Source organism: Schistocerca cancellata, chromosome 1 (genome assembly GCF_023864275.1).
Source record: "Schistocerca cancellata isolate TAMUIC-IGC-003103 chromosome 1, iqSchCanc2.1, whole genome shotgun sequence".
Taxonomy (NCBI): Eukaryota; Metazoa; Arthropoda; class Insecta; order Orthoptera; family Acrididae; genus Schistocerca; species Schistocerca cancellata.
Genome location: NC_064626.1, coordinates 66,261,206 through 66,286,805, shown reverse-complemented (window position 1 = coordinate 66,286,805; position 25,600 = coordinate 66,261,206). Strand labels below are relative to the sequence as shown.

The 25,600-nt window shown below is 40.5% G+C and overlaps 1 protein-coding gene across 1 annotated transcript; it reads left to right on the top strand.

The window, feature by feature from the left end:
• Nucleotides 1-1,226: 1,226 nt before the first annotated feature.
• Nucleotides 1,227-25,600, top strand: LOC126149348 (microsomal glutathione S-transferase 1-like). Its single transcript, XM_049915812.1, has 3 exons — nucleotides 1,227-1,413; nucleotides 23,114-23,196; nucleotides 25,128-25,600. Exons 1-3 carry the CDS (start codon nucleotides 1,282-1,284, stop codon nucleotides 25,369-25,371), a joined length of 459 nt encoding a protein of 152 aa, XP_049771769.1. The 5' UTR covers nucleotides 1,227-1,281; the 3' UTR covers nucleotides 25,372-25,600.

Below are 25,600 nucleotides of genomic sequence, written 5' to 3'. Positions count from 1 at the left end.
CCATAAATATTTTAAATTCCTACCAGTAAGTCATTTGCTGAAAAACTTTTCAGTATGATGAAGAACCAGTTGTCAAGAAGAAAGAAATCGATACCCCTCCTGAAACTTCCTGGCAGATTAAAACTGTGTGCCCGACCGAGACTCGAACTCGGTACCTTTGCCTTTCGCGGGCAAGTGCTCTACCATCTGAGCTACCGAAGCACGACTCACGCCCGGTACTCACAGCTTTACTTATGCCAGTACCTCGTCTCCTACCTTCCAAACTTTACAGAAGCTCTCCTGCGAACCTTGCAGAACTAGCACTCCTGAAAGAAAGGATATTGCTGAGACATGGCTTAGCCACAGCCTGGGGGATGTTTCTGTAAAGTTTGGAATGTAGGAGACGAGATACTGGCAGAAGTAAAGCTGTGAGTACCGGGCGTGAGTCGTGCTTCGGTAGCTCAGATGGTAGGGCACTTGCCCGCGAAAGGCAAAGGTCCCGAGTTCGAGTGTCGGTCGGGCACACAGTTTTAATCTGCCAGGAAGTTTCATATCAGCGCACACTCCGCTTCAGAGTGAAAATCTCATTCTGGATACCCCTCCTGTTTAGCCCTTTATCAGGAACCAACACCTACAGAGGCAGAAGTAAATAGTCGACCACTCACTAACGACACACAGTGTTACGAAGAAGTAGTGGAGCAGTTTTGAGGGTAATGTTTCAGGTCCTATACGCCTTCTCTGAAAATTTATGTATTGGGTCGATCCATTTTTTACTTATGTTTTAATTTTTTAACATGATTGCAAAAATGTACATCCTTTAGAATAATACATTTTAAAAATATTTTAACTATTGTTTTTCCCACTAACCTGCCAACATTTGCATCAGTTGGACACATTTTCGGAAGAATGTGTTGCGGTGATAAATTGATCTCTTCATTCGTGCATGTACATCATCAAAAGTCCGTAAACTCGCCCGAAAATAATTAAAAAACTTATCTCCACCTCCCTTCAATTCGTCAAAAAGAATGAAGAATACACCCACTTCGTGTCTTCTCATATTGGGTGGATGAACCCAATGCAGCGTTTTTCTTGTCTTCAATCGTGTGTACAAGAGAAGCCAAGCTAATTTAACTGATCGTGCTCCATTTGTAGTGCGAAGGCAACTGCAGGCGGAAGGACGGCCCGACGCGGCGAGTAGAATGAGTGTCAAGGCCGCACGCGAGGGGCAGAGGCTTGGGAGCGGAGACCTGCCTGACTGCCGCGGAAGCGCCTCTGTAGGGAGAAGCGTTTCAGTTGCGAAGCATGGCTGCTGCGGACGCTCTGCTGACCATCAGTAATCCTGTGTTCAAGGCATACCTTTTCCATGTAGCGGTACTTGCACTGAAGATGATGATGATGTCTCCGCTCACAGCACGCCAGCGTTTTAAAAATAAGGTACGGTAACGAAACACAAATTAATATCTTTTCTACAACTTCAATTGTTGCGCTTGAGTTTCAAGGCGACAAATGAAATCTATATTTTGCTTAAGAAACTGAACTGGTCAATGGTGCCGTTACGTAATTGTGTCTTGCGAATATTTTTTGCGCCCATTGTGGATATTTCCTCGCTGTCAGTAGAAAACTAGAGACGGTCATTCAATTTTTCTTTTATTTAGCTGCGTAGTGTACAAAAAAGGAAGAACTTAATCATTTCTCTAAGAAAAGTGCTTGGTGCCAGATTATCCTTTTTCACCTTCTTATGTAACATACCGCTCAACGGCGCGGCATTGCAATTGGACTCGCAGGTGCGTAACACATGTCGCAGGAGTCTATGTTTGAAATGAATAATATTTTACTTCGTCATAAATGTGTCTAACATCCTTTTCGCCAAGCTTCTGCCACTCACTGTTAATTATTACTCCATCATTTCTTTTATAATTCTGACCACGCATTTAACATAAAGCTATATGGAAAACACAAAGTCATACGGAGGACCGGCTGAGCGCGCTCAGGAAACGCACTGGCAACTTACTAACCATTTCTCTTCCGCATTATGTGTCTTAATCTGCCAGGAAGAAACCGTGGACAGATTTTTACTCCACTTAATCCACACCGTAAATTACAGATCAAAAATGTGGGAGCACCTGCTGACAAACGTAAAACTTCTCCCACATTCCATGCCCAGTTGGAAGACACAGATATTACTTTACCTCAGAAAGACTGAGTGAGTTGCAATAATTAACGGATTAGTAAGTCCGTCCGTGTCAACTGATAACTTCTCTATTACATACTTGCATTAAATTGTTCAGCTTGCCAAATTTCATCGTTAATTTGCACGATGAAACAGTAGCATAATTCCGAAAGCGATTACAGGAGGCATTATTCATTACCCTTATATATGACACTAAACTGAGAAAAGAAATTGGTACATTACTCGCATGAGGCGCTACCACAGTTCTTGTTTCCATTTGGCACTTTCTTTCCATTCGGACTGTTAATAAAATGTAATTGGGCGTCGAGTATTGCAAGGAACTTCATATATTTATTTGTATCGTCCTCTAGTCATTGAGATTATTCCATTATTGGCAACAGCGTCGTTACAGCACATAAGCAATGCGATATGACAAATAAATTACTGTACCCGTTGTTTTTTTTATTTGATCTCATTTGATTACATTGCGTACAGAGTGTGTGCTTGTGACACGGGACAAATCAAGTGAATCTAATGTGTTACAATATTTAGCACATGTACTACAAAGTAAAACATTAAACTGGCAAGTACGACTTTAATGCTGCATGCATTTTTCTTTCTAAGGTGACAAAAACCATGGGATAACGATATTCACTCATACAGACAGCGGTAATATCGCGTACAGAAGGTACAAAAGAGCAATGCATTTGTACTCGAGTGATCCATGTAAAAAGGTTTCCGACGTTATTATGGCTGCACGACGAGAACTGACAGACTTTCAACCTGGAATGGCAACTGGACCTAGACGCATGGGACACTCCATTTCGGGAACCATTAGGGAATTCAGTATTTCGGGATCCACAGTGTCAGAAGCGTGCCGAGAATACCAGATTCCAGGCATTGCCTCTCACCACGTACAACGCAGTGGCCCACGGCCTTCACTAACGACCGAGAGCAGCGGCGTTTGCGAAGAGTTGTCAGCGCTAACAGACAAGCATCACTGCGTGAAATAAGTGCAGAAATCGACGAAGGACGCACGAGGAAAGTATCCCTTTGGATAGTGCGGCGAAATTTGGCGTTAATTGTTTATGGTAGCAGACGACCGAATCGAGTGCCTTTGCTAACAGTGAGACATCACCTGCAGTGCCTCTCCTGGGCTCGTCACCATGTTGGTCGGACTGAGACGAATGGAAAACCTTGGTCTGGTCAGATGAGTCCGATATCAGTTGGTACAGGGTGTTTCAAAAATGACCGGTATATTTGAAACGGCAATAAAAACTAAACGAGCAGCGATAGAAATACACCGTTTGTTGCAATATGCTTGGGACAACAGTACATTTTCAGGCAGACAAACTTTCGAAATTACAGTAGTTATAATTGTCAACAACAGATGGCGCTGCGGTCTGGGAAACTCTATAGTACGATATTTTCCACATATCCACCATGCGTAGCAATAATATGGCGTAGTCTCTGAAAGAAATTACCTTTGACAACGTGTCTGGAGGAATGGCTTCACATGCAGATGAGATGTACTGCTTCAGCTGTTCAATTGTTTCTGGATTCTGGCGGTACACCTGGTCTTTCAATTGTCCCCACAGAAAGAAGTCACAGGGGTTCATGTCTGGCGAATAGGGAGGCCAATCCACGCCGCCTCCTGTATGTTTCGGATAGCCCAAAGCAATCACACGATCATCGAAATATTCATTCAGGAAATTAAAGACGTCGGCCGTGCGATGTGGCCGGGCACCATCTTGCATAAACCACGAGGTGTTCGCAGTGTCGTCTAAGGCAGTTTGTACCGCCACAAATTCACGAAGAATGTCCAGATAGCGTGATGCAGTAATCGTTTCGGATCTGAAAAATGGGCCAATGATTCCTTTGGAAGAAATGGCGGCCCAGACCACTACTTTTTGAGGATGCAGGGACGATGGGACTGCAACATGGGGCTTTTCGGTTCCCCATATGCGCCAGTTCTGTTTATTGACGAAGCCGTCCAGGTAAAAATAAGCTTCGTCAGTAAACCACTGCATTGTCTTCTATATCTTTCACATCACTTGCAGCGCCATCTGTTGTTGAAAATTGTAACTACTGTAATTTCGAAAGTTTGTCCGCCTGAAAATGTACTGTTGTCCCAAGCATATCGCCGTCATCAATCCTGTGCACTATATCGTTAGCGAATGTCTCTCGTGCAGCAATGGTAGCGCCGCTGAGGGGTTGCCGCGTTTGAATTTTGTATGGATAGAGGTGTAAACTCTGGCGCATGAGACGATACGTGGACGTTGGCGTCATTTGGACCGCAGCTGCAACACGGCGAACGGAAACCCGAGGCCGCTGTCGGATCACCTGCTGCACTAGCTACGCGTTGCCCTCTGTGGTTGCCGTACGCGGTCACCCTACCTTTCCAGCACGTTCATCCGTCACGTTCCCAGTCCGTAGAAGTTTTTCAAACAGATCCTTTATTGTATCGCATTTTGGTCCTTTGGTTACATTAAACCTCCGTTGAAAACTTCGTCTTTTTGCAACAACACTGTGTTCTAGGCGGTGGAATTCCAACACCAGGAGAATCCTCTGTTCTAAGGAATAAACCATGTTGTCTACAGCACACTTGCACGTTGTGAACAGCACACGCTTACAGCAGAAAGACGACGTACAGAATGGCGCACCCACAGACTGCGTTGTCTTCTATATCTTTCACATCACTTGCAGCGCCATCTGTTGTTGAAAATTGTAACTACTGTAATTTCGAAAGTTTGTCCGCCTGAAAATGTACTGTTGTCCCAAGCATATTGCAACAAACGGTGTATTTCTATTGCTGCTCGTTTAGTTTTTATTGCCGTTTCAAATATACCGGTCATTTTTTAAACACCCTGTAAGAGCTAATGGTTGGGTTCGAATGCAGTGCAGAGCTCAGGAAGTCATGGATCCAAGTAGTCAACAAGGCACTGTGCAGGCTGGGGCTGTGTTTAGACGGAATGGATTGGGTCCTGCTTAATTTCAGCTACCTGGATACCATTTTCAACCATTCATGGACTTCATGTTCCCCAACAACGATGGAATTTTTGTGGATGACATTATGCCACATCACCAGGCCACAACTGTTCGTGATTGGATTGAAGAACATTCTGGACAATATGAGCGAATGGTTTGGCCACCCAAATTACCCAAAATGAATCTCATCGAACATTTATGGGACATAATCGAGAGATCAGTTCGTGCACAACATCCTGCACCGGCATCGCTTTCGCAATTATGGACAGCTATAGAGGCAGCATGGATCAGTATTTCTGCTCGGAACTTCTAGCGACTTACTGAGTCCATGTTACTCCCAGCCACTGCACTACACTGGGCAAAAGGAGGTCCGATAAGATACCAGGAGGTATCCCATGACTTTTGCCTCCTCTGTGTACATTTATGTACTATGGACCTTCTCACAGACAGCTAAGATTTGCTGTCTCATCATATTTCACACACTTCAGTGAAGCACAGTGGACTCTTCAGTGTACCTTCCTGTTGGATGTCAAGCTACATGCGTCAAAACTCATGCATTCTTATTGTTCTTTGTTGTTTTTAATCCTAGAGAATTCTCACAGACCTTTCATATAGTGTTTGCATGCCATACTCTCCTTGCACAGTACATTTCTCCATGACAAGGAAAGCAGGACACGTTATCAACATTTCTGGTGATAAGATATGGCTTCAGGGCAATCTGCCAACACACCTGAGGCAATTGGGTTTCTTAATTTCGAGGCCAGGATACAACCCGATGCTGGTCACTTGATCGACCACGCCTGTAGGTCATTTGTGTATGGTACAGTCAAGGGCAATATATAACCTGCAGCTTGTGCAATTGCGTGATAAAATTGGTGTGAAAATGTAAGTCACCCTCCTCCTCCCCTTTCTATCAGCACCAACAGAAAAACTTTTTCTGGACCTATAGGCATCAAGTTCTCACTCCTCTCCCCTTTGTTAATACAAACATTCAACTGCATGACCCCTGCATTTAAGCTCGGTACACGATAGTGAACGGATTGCTGTGAAATGCTAGAAGCAGCAGCAGGGATCATCCAGTACCCTGAGGTAGAATAAGAAGGAGAAGACTGTCAGTTTTGAAACTAAGTATTTGCCCATCCATTATTATTATTATTATTAGTAGTAGTAGTAGTAGTAGTAGTATTGTTTTATTCATTTATTAATATATTTGTTTATACTTACGTTTTGTTATCTGTTTCCAACACTGCAATGCGCCCCTGATGTTGTACTAGAACAATTGCTGGACTAGGATACTTGTATGTTCAACATACCATTGTCTGCATTAACGCAGCAGCCTCCTGGTGGTCTTTCTGATTAATCAGATTATTCTGTACTGCCACCATAGCCGCAGCAGCAGAAGCTACTGCTACAACTTCCACAACTCACCAAACAACTATTTGCCAACACATATAATTTGACTACCAGCGGATGTAAATGAGTGAATGTGAGACTAGCACGTAACATTAACTTTGATGTAGCAATTGAAATTGAGAAAGTGTGACATGTAGGTGCTACAATGCAGTATTTTTGTTAAAACTGGGACTATCTATGCAGTATGATGGAGTACATGGATAACACAATGATGACTATATGAAGATGATACCTGTTCCCGAAAGAACAGGTAAGCTTCTCTAGAATGAAATGGTAATTAAATCGAAACCCTTAGCTGCCGACAGGTGCTGTCGATATACATCAATGGGGACAGCTGAAAATGTATGCCCCAACTGGGACTCGAACCAGGGATCTCCTGCTTACATGGCAGACACTCTATCAATCTGAGCCACTGAGGGCACAGAGGATAGTGTGACTGCAGCGACCAATCCCTTGCATGCTTCCTGTGAGACCCACATTCCCAACAGTCCAAAACCTATATTTGTAGTGTTCCTAATAGATATTTGCCCATTCACTCATTACTCGCACTAGATTAAGCTGACATGTTCCGTAAGAGTTCACACAAAGCATGCGCATTCACACAGAAGAAGGTCAATGACCGGGTAGCCTTTAACTATACGAAGATGGATAGAGCGTCTGCCATGTAAGCAGGAGATCCCCAGTTTGAGTCCCAGTCAGGGCATAGATTTTCAGCTGTCCCCATTGATGTATATCAACAACACCTGTCAACAGCTAAGGGTTTCAATTTAACTATCATTAAAATGATGAATGATTACACCTCATCCCATATGTCTATTGACATCTAAATGTTTGGAAGGAAAGTATCAATAGTCGATATGTATGGAGAAGCAATGGTGGAATCAACTTTAGACATCACGCGAATTCACATAAAATACTGTAATTTTCTTAATTTTCACATCCTATACTGTGCATTAACGATTGTTACAGGCAGGGTGAGCTGACGGCATCCATATGTTAGAGTTGCATACTATGACTTTGTGAACTATCTGTGCAAGCATAGTGTCAATATGAAACAATGGGAACAGGTTATAAATGCTTGTATTCATGTGGCACCAAAGCCTACATATGTAGATCATACAAGTATAAGATCCATAGAAGCTGAATTTAAGGATGGAGTACCTTCTTATCTAGTTGCTCCTAAAGGATTGAATGTTATACAAGCCTAATTTAAGGCCTATACAAAGCAATTATTTGCAAAAAATTGCAGAATAGAATGACTAAAAAATTTTAACAATTTATATATGTACATGTAAATAAAAATAGTATATTATACTCAACTGTTCTTATTTTCCACTCCATCCCATTGTGTCATCGAAATGCTTTATAGCCACTGCTCACTGGAGAGCAATGATATTGATTTTTATCTAAAGAATAAGCATGGGTATGAGCTATCACTACTTACCAAGAGTCAGCTCTCACAGTCACGAGTCTCCAGCTGTCGCTGCTAACACTATTGCAGCCACAGCAGTTGCTCCTGCCACAGCCACCACCGATGTGAACACCAGTGTCCCTCTAGCATATGTACAACAGTGGTCAACCACAGAGAGAAGAAGGTACAGGTAAGCGTAAGTCTCACAAGGCTGACAATGGTCTCGAGGGAGCACTGCTCACGTATGCATACCTTCGCAACGGCCAAGGCGTACCAGTTGCCTCACATTTGAATGAGGCATACACACACAGTGAAAGTGCTTTTTCATTCTCCAACAGCAGCCAGCATTCAAATGTGAAAAAAGAGTTGATCAATACTTTTAATAGCTTAGTGGGTAAGGTGTTGGATTTCTAAATTGAAATGTTTCCCCATTACCATAATCCAACCAACTTGCTAAGCTGCCATTGGGGAATGGGGAAGCACTGAAAAAGTGTGTGTTTGTGTGTCTGTGTGTGTGTGTTTTTCTAATGTGAAGTGGTACAAAGGCATGCTGACGTGCGTGGTGTCACTTCATGAACATTGTCAGCTTATTGATACATAAGCATGGTTGTATCTCTTTCTCTCTAAAGATGGGCACTGCCCTACTTATACTAGATAGACACTAGTGGCACTTTGGAGCAAGTGTGGTGGTGGCAGAGGTAGAGATGCCTGCAACGACTGTGGCGAATGCAACGGTGTTGTTGGCAGCGGCTGGAGGCCGGTGCATGTGAGTACTGTCTCTCAGTATGTAGCAATAGTTTACATCTGTGCTTATTCTTTGGAAAAAAATCAGCATCATCGCTCCAGTGAGCTGTAGCTATAAAGCATTTTTATGATACAATAGTGACAGGGTGGAAAATAAGAACAATTTTATCGGAAATATTAGTTTTATTTATATATATGTAAATGCATTGTCACAATTTTCACAGTCATTATATTCTGCAATATTTTGCAAATAATTACTTTCGGTACATCTCAGATTTGGCCTGTATAGTAATGAGTGCTATAGGAGCAATTAGACACACAGGTATTCTATCCATAAAGTTGGCTTCTACAGACTTTATACTTATCGGATCTACATTTTTAGGCTTTGGTATGGGATGGATACATGGATTTATGCACCATTGTAATTAGCTGATATTTACAGTGCCTTGAAATACACAAATAGATCACAAAATCATAGTATGCACCTAAAACATATGGACGCCTGCAGCTCAGTCTGTCTGTAACAATCATTAACATACAGTATAGATTACATAAATTAAGAATGCTACAATGTTTTATATAAATGTCTGTGTCTCTGAAGCTAATTACAGACTTGCTTCTACATACATATTAACTATTGTTACCTTACTCCAAAACATATGGATTTCAATAGGTGTGTGGGATGGATCACACTGAGTCTTCAACTTTTCTCAGTGTACTCCATCACACTGCACAGACAGTCCCATTCATACCATAAATACTGCACTCTAGCATCAACATATTTGACTTTCTAAATTTTAGTTACTACATTGAAGTCACTGTCAGGCGCTAAACCTGCCACTTGCAGTCAAATTATACATATTCTCAAATAGCACTGTTCTGGTGACACTTAACTGAGTTTCATTGAGTTGAGAAAGTTGCAGCAGTGGCTGCTGCTGCTGTGGCTGTGATGGCAGTGCAGAATAGCTCAGTGAACCAGGAAGACCACCAGGGGACTGTGGTGGTGCAGACAGTGGCAGGTCCAGCACATGAGTATACTGGTAGAGTTCTGATAATACCACATCAGGGGCACATTGATTTGTTGGAAACAAATAACAAAACACAAGGATAAATGAATATATTAATAAATGAATAATAGTAATAATAATCCAAAATGAGATTTTAACTCTGCAGTGGAGTGTGCACTGATATGAAACTTCCTGGCAGATTAAAACTGTGTGCCGGACCAAGGCTCAAACTCGGGACCTTTGCCTTTCGCGAGGAAGTGCTCTGCCATCTGAGCTACCTGAGCACAACTCATGCCCCGTCCTCACAGGGGAGCTTCTGTAAAGTTTGGAAGGTAGGAGACGAGGTACTGGCAGAAGTAAAGCTGTCAGGATGGGGCGTGAGTTGTGCTTGGGCAGCTCAGATGGCAGAGCCCTTGCCCGCGAAAGGCAAAGATCCTGAGTTTGAGTCTCGGACCAGCACACAAATTTAATAATAACAATAATAATTTCAAATCTGACAGTCTTCTTCTTATGCTACCTGGGAGTGCTGACTGATCCTTGCTGCTGCTGCTGCTGCTGCTACTGCTGCTGCTTCTGACACTTCATGGCAATCCATTAAATATGGTGTACAGAGCCTGAATGACAAGGTTCACGGATTTTTATAATAAAAAAGGTGAATGGAGAGGGAACTTATTCCTACTGTTCCAGAAATTTTGAGACATTTTTTAAAAAAAGAAAAAAAACCTTCCTGTTGATCCTGGTAAAACGGTTGGTGGTGAGGGGGAAGTGGGGAGGGGAAATGGAGGGCAACTTACATTTTCCTACCAATTTCATAATTGCCCAAGATGCATTGATGGTGCATCAGGTTACATACCAACCCTAACTGAAACACACACAGGGCTCTACAGGGATGGATGATCACGTGACTAGTATCAGGTTCCATCACCAGAAGTGACTGTGAGGTAAGATCATTATCTGTGCTCATACCGGCCACATCCTGCTTTTCACACCATCTTCTTACAGCTGTCTGGAATGTGACAGATGGCAAAATGTCTCAGAGAAAATCCTTCTGTTTTGGATGTAATGGATGGTGTGGCGATTGCACATTCTAACCTTGTATTCCAGTAACACAACCATTTTGTAGTTGCAACACTTCTTTATTGATTACACATACACATGAATTCATCAGCATTAATAATCAATTAACAACAGTTGCATATCAAGGCCCTATCCACAATTAGTACTTAAAATATTAACCGTCACACTTGTGACAACGGCCTCTTTAGGTGCTGGTAACAACAACCAAAATAATAGATGAAATAGATAACCAAATGTTTACAATGTCAGCTATCACCTTTCTTACTCAGTTTTACACTTACTGAAAAGATAAAATTAATTTGATGCTATCTGACCTGAAGGGTACTATTAATTGTTCTGTTTACACTTAGCATTCTACTACACTCAACGTCGAGAAGATTCTAGACTTTATGCAAGCTTAAGGCAAAACATCAATTTGATGAACATGTGATGGACGTGAGCAAACATTAATCTATTATGATTTCACAAACATACGATCCAAGGGGTGAACTTATACTCAACAAGGCAGTAGGAAATCTTCTGACTAAAAGAGGCCTCTCGTTGAATGGAATAGAGAAATCACATGTTAACAGGGTCCGGCCGGCCCTGAATTCAAATCCTGAAATTTCCATCACACTGCAAACTTGCGGGGCGAGATTTGCTCGTGTTGACCACTATACACGTTTCTGAAAACAGGAAAACATGAGTGGCAGACACACTGTAGTATATACAAATTACAAAGCAATACCTTAATATAAGCATATTACAAGTTAACCAATGAACAGAATTAAGGAGCTTAGTTTCCTCTGACCCAAAAAAAAAAAAAAAATCTAGATAATACGTGAAAAGATGTCAGTCCACACCCAATGACTTAAGCTCCACCTTACAAGATAATCTGTCTTTGCTGAATGGCTGACACCACATAAATCAAATGTGCAGTACCTAACGTGAGAATCAACCTTCAGATAGGTATTTGAAATTGCAATAGAATACTAATGCCACTTCAATAGCATGGCCCCTATGACCACAGACCAGAATACACGCGGCCTCTATCTGACCATAACACACAATGTGACCTATGTTTATCATGGCCACTTGCCTTCCATAAAAACAAGAAGTTATTAAAAAACAACAACTACCACTAATTCGTAAAACCAAAAAATTCTAAATATATAACTAAATTAGGAAATGATGTTCAAGTGAACCAGCTACCTTCTGTGTGCCACTAAGCACCAAATCCAAACTTACAAATGTGAGGCACTATATCTAGCCACTTTACTAACATAATTTCATTGCCATTCCAGAACATAACTCACCTCGCAACCACTGCAGTGAATGTTTTTCTGGCCACTAGCACGAGCAACTGCAACAGTCAACAGTCCTTAAGTACACAATAATATTCACTATATATAGAAGAAGGAACCCACCATGAAAGCTTGGCGATTAATTTTTTCTTCTTCGTGTGAAATTCACATGCCATCCATCGACATAGCTCTTGAGGTATTAGCAAATCCTGGTTGCCACTGGCCAGCCGTGTCAATACATCTTTAATACTTTCTGGCAGTGGCCCATGCTTCTTCGTTACTCCAACTCAACTGGTCCTCACGGCATACGGACGTGCCACCTGACCTCGAAAGCATGTCACGTCGCAGACTGACTAGGCTCATGCGCGGACCCACTCTCCTCGACTTGTGCATGCGCACCACCATAAATACCCTGCATCAAAGACAGAAAGAGAACAAGGCACAGGGACAATGATCAAAGATGGAAGTAAGAATCGATATTGCCTAGTGCCAGAAACCCACCGGCTCAATGGAATCTGTTTTTTACGCAAGATACTTTAGATGAAATCATTTTATAAACGTACGTGGAAATATCTAAGCTTAGAACACTGTATGCTAATGAATCCTGTCTACAAAATATTGATATCACTGAATTGAAGGCACTAACTGGACTACAGTACAGTATATTCAGTCATTTTCAGATCAGGAAATGAATTGGTTTACAGCTTGTTTGCACCGATGGAACGGGCTGTGATGCTTTCAGACGCACTGTCAGTAAATAAAGATTTTTATTTTTCTTACCTTCATTGTGATTTGATAACCAAGAGTATTGGGATGAAAAAAAGAGACAAACAGCAAGCAATCACACAAATATTTCTGCATTTCACTAAAAACAGTCAACTTTATTAATCTATAGTTCCTAGAGTCTGTGTTGATGAAATACTTGTACCTTTCTGTGGAATGTGTCACTTTAGAATGTATAAGCTAAACAAACCAGTAAAATATGGCTTGAAAATTCCTTGCTTTGTGCTGTTATTTTAGTGGCAAATTTTTCTGTGTTCTAGTTGTTCAAGTGTTTTAAATGTTGCATTGTATAAAAAGTCCAAAATTTCCATAAAGACTACTTCCAAGAATTGTAATAGAGAACAGAAATTAATGAAAACATACATTCACCAAAAGAATGGTTTTATATATATAAAAAATAAAAATACAGTATCTGAGACCCCTTCATAGTAATTGTGTTCCTGTCAAGATCCGCAGTGCTTGGGTAATAAAGACGTTCCTCATTATTTACACATGTACTGCTATGCACTACAAAATTTCTTTCCGTAAAACAATTCTTATGAAACTTCCTAGTAGATTAAAACTTTATGCGACAAGTGTGCCACCGGCTGGGCTACCCAAGCACGACCCATCCACACAGCTTTACTTCCGCCAGTGCTTCATCTCCTACCTTCCAAATTTCACAGTCCTCCTGAAAAACTTGCAGGACTGGCGCTCCTGGAAGAAATGATATTGTGGAAATATGACTTAGCCACAGCCTGGGAAATGTTTACAGAATGCTTTGTAGCTCAGTTTGTACCATTTGTGTGGAAGGGGGGAGAGCAAGAGGGGCTACTCGGGTCCTACTGGAGTCTTCATACAGCCTTTTTTTCATTACAGGATTCCCTTGAATTTCTAGTAATCATTGTCTGGAATTCCAGATTTAACGCTGCTGACACAGACAAAAAATGTTGCAGTTTTGATGATCACTATAAATTACGAGTTTTTTTCATTGTTCCACTATTCATGAGGAATATGCCAACTCCTTGGTGCTGGTGCTGGTGCAGTTTCAGAGCAAATGTGGAGTCATGAGAGTACAAAAGTTTATATAACCATACCAGAATAATGTCTTCAATCCTTTTTTTGTTGCTTCCTAGTTAAACGCTTAATGGGCTGCAGAAATTAGCTGGACTAACACACTGGCAAACAGATTCCACTGCCAATTCCCAACACATAAACATGGCAGCAATATACATCATAGTCATCCAGCCCAAATTTCCTTAACGATGCCCATCCCACTGATGCACAGTGAAATCAAACAAGGAGCTTATCATTTGCTTGATGAAACAGAAAATCCATGATGATGGCTTGCTACATAGCAGAGGTCTTGTAGTACATTCAGGAGAAGATAAACATGGTGTAGGTTTGTACATCCATGGTTAGTCCCAACCACACTAGTAGAAGAAAGGGAAGATCATTCTCCATGCTAGAAGAAGGGAAAAATGTATGAAATTTCAAAGCTGAAAAAATGTTCTTACCAGGATTAGAAACTTTTCGAAGTTTATGGGTGCAACAAAGTGCTGTCATTGTCCATAAAATTCTTGAGGAACTTAGCATAATAGACAATGTGGTCACATTCCCTGAAGAATTTTGTGGACTATTGTTCAACTATGCCAGTCAGCAATAAAAAATAGTAACCATGAAATCAATACATTAACACTTTGGGTACTCTGAATTTAATAATTGAGAGTGTAATTTCCTATCTTTGACTTGAAAAAGGAGGCTTCCATATTCATATTAAGAACATAAAAAGGTGTACTTGGTATGTACTATTGAAATCTGCTTAGATACCAAAGTGTTCTACCTTAAAAATACTAAGTAGATAATTATCAGTGTTGTGAGATACAATAAGTTCTTGTCAAATTTAGTTATTGGGGTACAACATGTTTTGAAACTCACTGAATCAGTTACATCAAAGCAGACAAGTTTTGAATCTTGCCCCCTCCTGGAAAAATTTCTGTGGATACCCTTGGTAGTTAGAGCACTTGCCCACAAAAGATAAAGGTCTGACACACAGTTTTAACCTGCAAGGAAGTTTCATATCAGTGTACAAACTGCTGCAGAGTGTTCATTCTGAATTCTTAAGACGTTCCTGCACTGTCTTTTCATTCATGCCATCCTGTAATCAGCAGGTCAAATCAAACCAAAAAAATTTGTAATCCAGTGATGTTTCTTAATTTATTATAGCAATTGGTGTAATGGTTCCTAACACATGGTGTCATCTAATAATATATGTGGCTAAAATAAGATCTCAAGATGTTATGGGGATGTAGCACCTATAAGGCATCATCGCCATCAGTGATGCTGGGATGGTTCCTATGAAAGGGCATGACCATTTTCCTTCACCATCCTTCCCTAATTTGAACTTGAACTCCGTTTGTAATGACCTCAATAAAGGGACCTTCCAGTCTTCTTTGGTATCTACAGCTGGATAAAGTCCCATCTATAATTATGCACAGTCTCAAGCTACATGCATCCTTTTGCTGACTGCATTTTCTGCTGTCATATTTCAATCTCAAAAGTGCAAGTGCTTTATGAAAATGACCAGGTTTGTTACAAGTTTTGAAAATGAGTCATCCTGTAAAGTAATGGTAAATTAGACAGTTTATGAAAAATGTTTTAGGAGAAGAAGAAGGTGGAAAATTTGTCATTTGCTCTTCCCCTATTAAATGTGGAAAATGACAGTATATATGTGGCACGTAACAGCTGACATGCCACTAATGATCTGAGTGTCAATCATTCAGTTGGGAGGGCACAGTGGAACCTAAAGGGATTTTTTAGTACAAGCTCAAATCAGGGAAGGATGGAGAAGAAAAATGGTCATGCCCTCTCAAAGGAACCATCACAGCATCACTGATGGTAATGAGGCGTTAAAGGTGCTAGATGTCTATTCATAAATGATTTACACTGAATGAATGTTGTCTAATATTTTTCATTAAAATACCAAATCAGAATTCTGGATATTTAATGCTCAGAGAGTGTTTAACAGTATGCCATGTAAAAAAATTATCTCAGCAGCAGTAATGTCCCTAGACAAAATTCTTCATATGATTCTACATGCTTAAGTCACAGCATACCAATCGATATTTTGTAGCCTTTGCACTCAGATTCTAGGTATTCCCTAACACCATAATGATTAGCAAAAATTTTTTAAAAAGTTTAAATTTAGTTCTCAACTTTCAAATCACGCAATGATCACCATTCAAAGATAAGGGATATAAGAGCTCGTACTGAGGCATTCAGACAGTCATATTTCCCTCACGCGATCTGCGAGTGGAACAGAGGGGGGGAAATATGACTTTGGCGTGAATTGTGCCCTCTGCCACACACCGCTTGGTGGCTAGCAGAGTATATAAGTAGATGTAGATGTAGATGTACTTTCTTTGTGGTACTCAGAGATTGAGGTAGCTTTCTGGACAGAATTTAACCAACATTTATAGTATTCTTATCCATTAGTTGTATCTGTTCACTATCATTCCCTTTCCTTCACACATGTGACTTGAGTGTGAACTAACATCATAATGCAGCAAACCCCTTCTGGTGAGGCTGTTGTTAAGGTTTCAGTTCATCATGACATCAGCCCAGGGAGGTCAACTGTTGAGATCATATTTGCAGTGATGCAGCTCCAGGGGCACTACTATAAATTTGGGAAAGACCTTGCGAGGCCTTCCTTGTTATAGAAAAGGCAAGTGTAGAAGAAAGATCTAGGAAGCACTAGAAAAGAAGGGAGTGGAAAAAAGAGTAATAAGCACAGTGGCGATGATATACTGAAGAAGTCTGAATTGTTTGAAAGTGGGAATGAAGGGCAGATTGATTCCAGCAAAGATGAGATAATAACTAAAGTGGCAGGAAAAACTGGAGAAGACAAGATGAAAGGAATGGTGTGCATGGAGGACTTGATGATCTGGGGAAATAGGGAGGAAGAGACTCAGCAACAACTGAATGCTTGGGGAGAAACTGTGAGACAGTATGGAATCAAATTTAATGTCAACAAATGTGAGATCCTGTCCACAACTAAACTAGAAAGATAGATAGATCAATTAGTAGATGAAGGCAAACAACTGAAGAGGGTGGAAAGTACAAAATATTGGGAAGGGTGACAGAGGAAAATGGAAGAAATGAGAGAGATCAGTGAATGTGGTAGACAGGCAGAAGCATTCCTGCAAAGTGTCAGGGGCTTGGTTTGGAACAAAGACATTCCACAGAAAATCAAAGAAGTAATACATAGAAGTTACTACATCTCAGTACTGACCTTTGCATCTTAAATATGAATAGTGAATAAAGAGATGTAAGCAGATTACAGGAATATGAAAAGGAGTTATTCAGAAGTAGGATGGGAGTAACTAGGAGAGACAGGATAAATAATGAAAGGCTAATGGAAATACTGAAAGAGCAACCATTGCAGAGCAGCATAGAAACATCACAGCTAAGATGATATGGGCACTTAAAAAGAATGGAAAACCAGAGAATCCCAGGAAGATACACAAAATGGAGATGAAAAGGAAATGACCAAGAGGAAGACCAAGGGATGGAGGACTGAGAGGTGTGGAGGGTGTGTTGATAAAAGAGGTGAGGGCTGGACGAGAGTAAAGACAGAAAGATGGTGAGAATACAGGACTACATGACAAGGCTTATGTTCCAAACAGACCCAACCTGGGGTTGGAAGCTGTTCAAGATGATGTTGATGGTGATGATGTTGTTGATGCTGATGATGATGATAATGACAATGATCATGTCCATGTCTAGAGAACCCATTAGGGTACTTTGAAAGGGATACGTTCTGCACTCGTCACCCAAATGATACATTAAGAATTGAAATATAATTTCTTGCTTTAATATTTTCAGTGTAACAGGACTAAAATGCTTTAGCATTCCTTATAATGAAAAACATTTTCTGTCAACATGTGCCTTTAACTTCACCACAATTTACAAAGATTATTAGCCTGGATACAAAGTTAACATTTTATGTGTATGATCTGTTTCCTAACAGCAGTTGAACTCGTATGCTATAATTACTTAGGGCCTAGTTCAGGCAATTGTAGTGCTAATCATGACATTTGATATGAGAGATTCATGGAAGCTGTGGTAAACCAAAATGTAAATGGCCTAATTATGAGGTCAGGAAAGAAGGAAGAGGATGAAACCCAGTGTCATTCCCTAGCCTATTCCTCTCAAGGAGCACCAAGGGGCCCACCCAGTTTAGTGTTCCTGTCTGACCAACAGGTTACCACCAACAGTGCAACATGCTCCACATCATGATTTATTCAGAGAGGTGTGGAAATTAATCAAGGATATTGGCACAAAGATTGGTGATCAGAAACTTTAGTCCACACGTCTCTTCTCCTTACCAGCCCAGGACTGGTAGTGAAAGTTCATCCACTGCCAGTATTTGAATCGGCTTATCACAGAGTCAAAGGCCACCACACAGTCATGCATTAGCAACCTCAGCTACTGATGTGGGTATCTCTGGCACTGTTTATGACAGATAGTTGTGAAGATGTTGACTCTTTGGTGAGTTTAAGTTTTTAATTATATGACAGAGTAATTGCTGTGTCAAATGACACACTATGTCAATCATTACACAAGAGGATAGTTCATAGCAAAAGTGGAAGTTGGTTGTAATGTAGCTGTTATCAGATGTAGACCTGCAAAACCATAGCCAAGGTCACAAGCTAGAGCAGCTAGACAAGTCCAAAAAAAATAACAGTAGCAAATAACACAGCAGGATTATAAACAGACAACTGATATGGCATGTCTCATATCACTTCATCCATTAAATAGCAGCTTGCCCATGGTCATTGTGTGATAATATTAAATCATTGAACATATGTGTCATGAGCATTGTGAGCAGGTTGAATTCCAGAGTTGTTAGGCTGTGTTTTAACACAATCTTTGCCGCTTGTACTGATATCTTCCAACAAGACCTGACTGTTAAATGAGCTGTATGCTTGTTACTGCCTCTGATGTCATGTGTAATTTGTGGTGTGTGAAGCACAATAAATTGCAATAGATAAAAGACACAGGATGACTCTTATTAACATTTAAGAACCCCTGAAGTGCTGTGGATGACACTGAGGTGAGTAATTTGATATAAGACACATGAAATAGCACATGTCAGGAAATATCCCAAAAACAGATGACAGATAATGAACATATCACCAAATGATGTACCTCACTGCACATTCAGTGGTTGTCAATATTACCATTGCTGGTAGGGAGGCAGTGTTACTCATTGCTCCACTAAGGTACTCTGTATTCATTCTGCATTATCTAATGTGATATGATAGTGCACGTGGTAGTGGTTATCCAATACTTATAAGAATTGGTTTACATTTACAAAAACAAATAGCTTATTGGAGTAATGTGTAGCTGTGCCCCTACTAGCAAGAATAGGATTGATAAGCCCAATTGCTGCATGTGTGATGAGGGAAGTCATCAGGCGATGTCAAATGCTCAACATTTGCTATCCACTTTTGGAGTATTTCTCGAGCATTTGTGACTCCATGTGTCTCACATCAAATTACCCACCTCAGTGTCATTTCTGTTGCCACTGGGGTTTTTAAATGTTATCTATTAGAAGGCTGAGGCTGGGTAGGAGCTTGGTCTTATGCCTGGTGGCAGATCAGTTTAGTGGGCTGCTCCAGTCCTGAGTCATTGTTTCTGGCACAGGATGCTCTCCCTAGTGTCATTACCAGAGCTGATTCCCATTCCAGAGAAGCTGGTCATGATGGACTGCAGCTGAAACAACTGAGGAGCTCTATTGCTACTGATGACATTTTGCATCCACCAGGAGTACTACAGAATGTGCATGCACAGCTGCACTCACATGATGCTCCAGCTCATCTATAATTTGTGGGAAAGTTTATCAAAGTGTTATCAGATCATGTCACTGTTAAAATTTTAATTTGGCTCTTAAAAGAAACATCTGTATAACAGGCACATCCATTATTTTGGCATACAATGTAACCATCCCAGCTGAATTGATTGCTAAAGCCATGAGGTAGAGTATCTTGCTTCTTGTATTGATCTATGTTGCAGGAAGTAAGGGGAAACTGATGGGATGTTAGTCACAAGTTCTCATTTATTTGGAAACATAGGGCCTCTTGTGTGTCAAAACATTATTGTGTCATATGAGTAAGGAGGCAACATGCATCTGTAGGCCAGCTGAGAGTTGGGCTATTACTGAATACCATAAGGAAAACTACTGCACTGCATTGCAGTTGCTGCTTCGTTCTCTGTGGAATTTTGGACCAGAAATCAAACACATTAATTAGACACTTACAGTCCATAATCGAGTGGGACTTGGTACTATAGAGGTATACACAGAACTTTGTACCCCCATAAATAATAAAGCCTCTGGAAATAATTTTTTGAGGTGCACAAAACTGGTTCATTGATGATGTCAGCATTAGACTATTCAAAGATTGTACCTTTTTGATGCTGTTTGTACAATGTATTATCTATTTGGAGATTGTTATGTATAACATTGCCAAAGTACATCACATTATCCAAAAATGACTGCAGTTCTTTTAGAATTTTAAGAGCTGAAAGGTTATCAGCTGCATCTTTGTTAGGCTGTGTTAGGACACATCCTCAGGAAAACACAAGTAAGAATTAATTCTGGAAGATGTGGCATAGAAATTTAATACTAAGCTAAAAAACAACTTCTACATCTGTCCAATCAGATTCATGTACTATTTGATCAGATTCTAAAGAAAAGAGGCTCCACATTTTTCAAGTATCGCTTTCCTGTTGCCCCCATCACTATCATGTCAGCCAAGTAGTTCACACATTGTGGGAACCCTCAGATGAGATGTTCCAAATATTGGAATATGGTTAGTACACTTAATATTCCAAATGCTACCCAACTATGGCTATGCATTCCATAAGGTATGTTTAAGAGTATGGTCTACTGTATTTCCATGTCCAGTGAGTATCCCCTAGGGTGCCACAGCTAATCAGTCGAAGCTATAAAGTCTATAAATGACTCTACATTCATATTTGGCACTTTATTCATGCTTTTCCACCTTGACCTCACATCTCTCTCTCTCTCTCTCTCTCTCTCTCTCTCTCTCTCTCTCTCTCTCTCTCTCTCTCTCTCTCTCTTGATATTTGTATGTCCAGGATCTCCTCCCAAGCCCCTGGATCCATTTCAGTAAAAATTTGGCACACTAACAGCAAACTTCATGTGTATCTGCATTGTGAGGTTTATAACATCCTAGCTTCAATAGGAGTGGAGATATGGGCAAAGCTGTGTTTTTTCAGCTCCTGCCAGACTGGCTGCTCTGCTTGACATACATGTTGTGTGGGATTAGTATCAGCCTGCCTTATTGTCATGCTTCACAGGGCAGCCTACATGTCAAGGAAGAGAAACGGTTTTACAGCCTATGAATTGTAGGTTGCTTTGTATGACAGGTGTGTTGTGTTCGAGTGGTGTTATTGAACTGCTTTGTATGTCAGTCCATAAGTCAGGTACAAATAAGGATTTTTAAGCTCCTGATGTGTAGGCTGCCCTGCACAATAGGCATATTGTGAGAGTAGTACCATCTGCTTTATTGATCTATTTTGCTGGGGTCATGAGTGCAGTTGGGCATGGCTGTGGAAAGATTGAGATGGACAGAGAAGGACAGAGAGATGAGGGGCAAGAGGGAGCAAACAGAGAGAGGAAGCAGGAGTGGGTCGACAGAGAGAGGGGGATGGGGGTGAGGGACAGAGACAGGAGAGGAGGAGGTGGATAGGAAGAGGGGGAGCAGGAGATGAACAGGAAGAGAGGGGGAGGAGGGAATGGACAGACAGAGGTGGAAGTAGGAGATGGAGACACGAAGTGGAAGTAGGAGACAGAGACACAAAGTGGAAGCAGGAGATGGACAAATAGAGGTGGGAAGATAAGGTGGACAGAGAGGCAGGTTGAGAAATAGGTGAACACTGAGAGAGGGAGGAGGAGATGCGTCTAATATCTACATTGAATGCATTCGCAAGTGAAGCCCTGGGGAAGAGCCTAATGTGTGTGTGTGTGTGTGTGTGTGTGTGTGTGTGTGTGTGTGTGTGTGTGTGTGTAGAGCAGCATGTATGTATATCCAGGATCTCCTCCTAAACCTGTGGAGCAATATCAACCAAATTTGTAACACAAACAGCAAAATTGGTGAGTGTCACTACCTTGGGGTCTATAACCTCCTAGCTCCAAGAGGACCAAAGATATGGGCAAAACTTGTTTTTACAGTCCTTTTCATATAGGTTGCGTGACAGGCATTTTGTGTGGGAATGATTTGGCTTGTATTATCGACCTACTTTACAGGACAGTCTACACACCAGGGGCATGTAGGCTATCCTTGCTTATCAGGTATTTGGTGTGGAAGTAGTATCAGCCTGCTTTTTTGCAGGGGCTGTATGTGCAGATGGGCACAGCTGAGCAGAGTGAAGGAGAGGTAGGAGATGAGTAGTGTGAGAGGGGGGAGGAGGAGATGGATGGTGACAGAGGGAAGAGAATGACCTGAACAGAGAAAGGGGCAAGAGCGGGACAAAAAGCACACAGGTGGGAGATGTAGATGGGTAGAGGGGCTGATGGAAAAGGAAGAAGGGGAGGAGGACATGGCCAGAGGGATGGGAGTAAAATATGGTCAGAGACTGGAGATAGAGGACACACAAAAAGAGAGTGGGGAGGAGGAGGAGTAGGAGATACAGAGAGAGTGTGAAGGAGGAAATGGACAGATACAGATGTGAGGATGAGGAGCTGGACAGACTGGTGGAAGTTATAGTATCACTTCTCACACTGATGTCAATGGTAGATACTTAGAAGGTGGCTAAAAACAAGGCAATTACAATTAATTCTCCTGTTTATTTACATTATAATCTAGTGTGTGTGTGTGTGTGTGTGTGTGTGTGTGTGTGTGTGTGTGTGTGTGTGTGCATGCATCTTTGATTCCATAATGTTTTGCTAATAATGATGGCAAGTATTGCAAAAGGCTAGTGAGCTAAAAGCTTCTGCTAATAAATGGAGCCTGTTATATCATGGAAAGATATTATGGTTAGCTAAAAAAAATTTTAAAAATTGTTGGGACTAAATGTGTAACCAAGAAAGGACTGAACAATTTCACAATCTCATATACTCTATTTGTTGCCTTATGAAGTAGTTTCTTTATTTGTAGTTTTCTAGTAACATATGCCACTCCTGTGTTGCATGTCATTGACATAATCTGATATAAAATAATAATTTGCTGTTATTGCTTTTATGTTTCTTCAGAGTTTCTCAAATCCTGAAGACACTATATTTGTGAAAGGTAGCAAAGTGAAATACGATCATCCTGATGTTGAACGAGTTAGGAGGTAGGTACATGAAAGAAAGAAATTTATTTGTGGATATAAGCCTTCTCAGTTCAATTCAGAAATGCAAGATAATTTAATTTGAATTTTTTTCTTCTAGCTAAAACTGATCATCACATAAATATCTAAAATTGCAACAATTATAATAATCTACCTCTGTGAATTTTTGTTGCTTGATGTTGTTACACAAATTACTAAATCATTTGAGTCATGAATATAGCTACAGTAAAATATGAGAGAAAACTCCATCACTTTGAAAGTACATCTTGTTATGTGCTAGTAACATTATCTTTGTACAGTGCATGGATCTGAGTAATAAATGATTGACAGCCAACAATTTATACAACAGCTACCACATCAACAATAAAGCAGAGGATGAGCTTTGTCATGCCTTCTCTTCTTTTCAGTTTTCCATCATAGCCATATCATACTGCTACTCAGGTGCCATTTACTACAGATTGTGCTTGTAGCTGGTAACCTAATTGCTGTGATTTTTATCATTGTCTCTCTGTGTAGTATGTATGAAGCCAGTAATTAAAGTATACACAAAAGCGATAAGGCTATTACAAACTTCCAAAAGGAATTCAATTATGTATATTGACAGAGGATCATCGAGTAGGGTAGCGCAGTGGTTAGCACATGGGACTTGCATTTGGGAGGGTGATGGTTTAGACCCATGTCTGACCATCCTGATTTAGGCTTCCCATGATTTCCCTAAATTGCTTAAGGCAAATCCTGGGATAGTTCCTTCAAAAGGGTATGACCACTTTCCTTCCACATCCTTCCCTAATCCAAGCTTGTGCAATTTTTTGCTTTTGGCTGTAGAAGGTTTTATATATAACTTCTACAGCCATAAGTGGAAAATGACATGCTTTAAACAGTTCATACAGACTACAAACCATACTACAAGAAGTTAATTTACAAGAAATGCTGCTTGAGATCCCTTAAGCAAAATACTGCTGTGTATGGTGTCAAATTTCATGTACTCCTAAACTTACTGCATTGTGTGGTTTTGCCACAAATTACTTCTTTGTTATGATGACCTCAGTACCATTCAGGCTATCCAGCAGTAGCACACAGCTGACTGGAGCACTCAAACTACACAAACTGCCAATGCCCACAAGTGAAGACAGCAGAAAAATCTCATTTTGCTAGATACTTAGGCATACAGGAAACATAGGCAATGAGTTATTGTGACATAGTGTTCATTTTCTTTGTGTGCTCCTATCATAGTGTTGGTCAAGTGAGTGTGTTTAGTGGTGTGGCCTCATAATCAAGAGATATGAGGTTCTAATCTCTGTTCAGCTGTTCTGATTTACAAGAACAAAGTAGAAGCAGTTTTGTTTGTAAGATGTTTGTTGCACAGGTTGCATAGCAAAAGTTGCACCCTCGCCCTCACTGTTCTTTAGCTGATCTAGTGCTCCATTTCCTTAACTGATACTAAACTCTGTCTACCTTGGTATTGAAACACTAGTACAGTGAATGAAGGTATACAATATGTTATACTTTATCAGATCCATTAGATGACTCATGGATTATTGCCCATCTACTTGTGCCTTCTTAAAAAGGTAAGGAAGTTGCTGGTGTCTGTTGCTTATAGAGCTCAGCCAGGTGGCTGAATTTCACATGCAAGCATCCAAACTATTCCTCACTAATTTAACATAATTCACTCAATCTGTATCTCCAGGTCATCACAAATTGCAAAAGCATGTATTTCTACATTACAACCCTAAAACAAGCAGAAGACATGATACACTGAGATGCCTATTTGATCATTGACAGAATAGTTCTTGACTCGGTAGATTTCTGTGGCAATTTCCATTGCTGTTTATATATTTTTAATGTTTTAAATGTAATGTAATAATTTTAATAGATAAATATATCTGGTGATTTTTATGGACACTTCTAATCTAAAATTGTAATATTCTTTTCAGGGCTCATTTAAATGACTTGGAGAATATTACAGTGTTCTTTATTGTGGCCTTAGCATATCTACTAACAAAGCCATCTCCAGGCCTTGCCATCAATCTGTTCCGAGCATTTACTGCAGCACGAATTGGCCACACAGTTGTATACTGCATCATACCAATTGCACAACCTTCTCGGTTCTTATTTTGTTTCGTTGGTTGGGCTGTCACAATTTTCATGGCTGGCAGTGTGATACTTTACTGCCTTTGATATGAAAAATAACAAATGTAGTTCTTAATGTCATGGTAAATAGATTTTATTTCAAACAAATTTGTTATTAATTCTGTATGAATTGTGGTAAATGATAGTTTTTATCTGACAACTAAGATTTATTTCTATGAATGTTTTGCTCATATTGCCTTGTGTTTTTGTTGTGTCAAGATGTAAACAGACATAAACAAAGAAATAAACGCTGTTTGACAAGCAGTGCAGTTTTCTC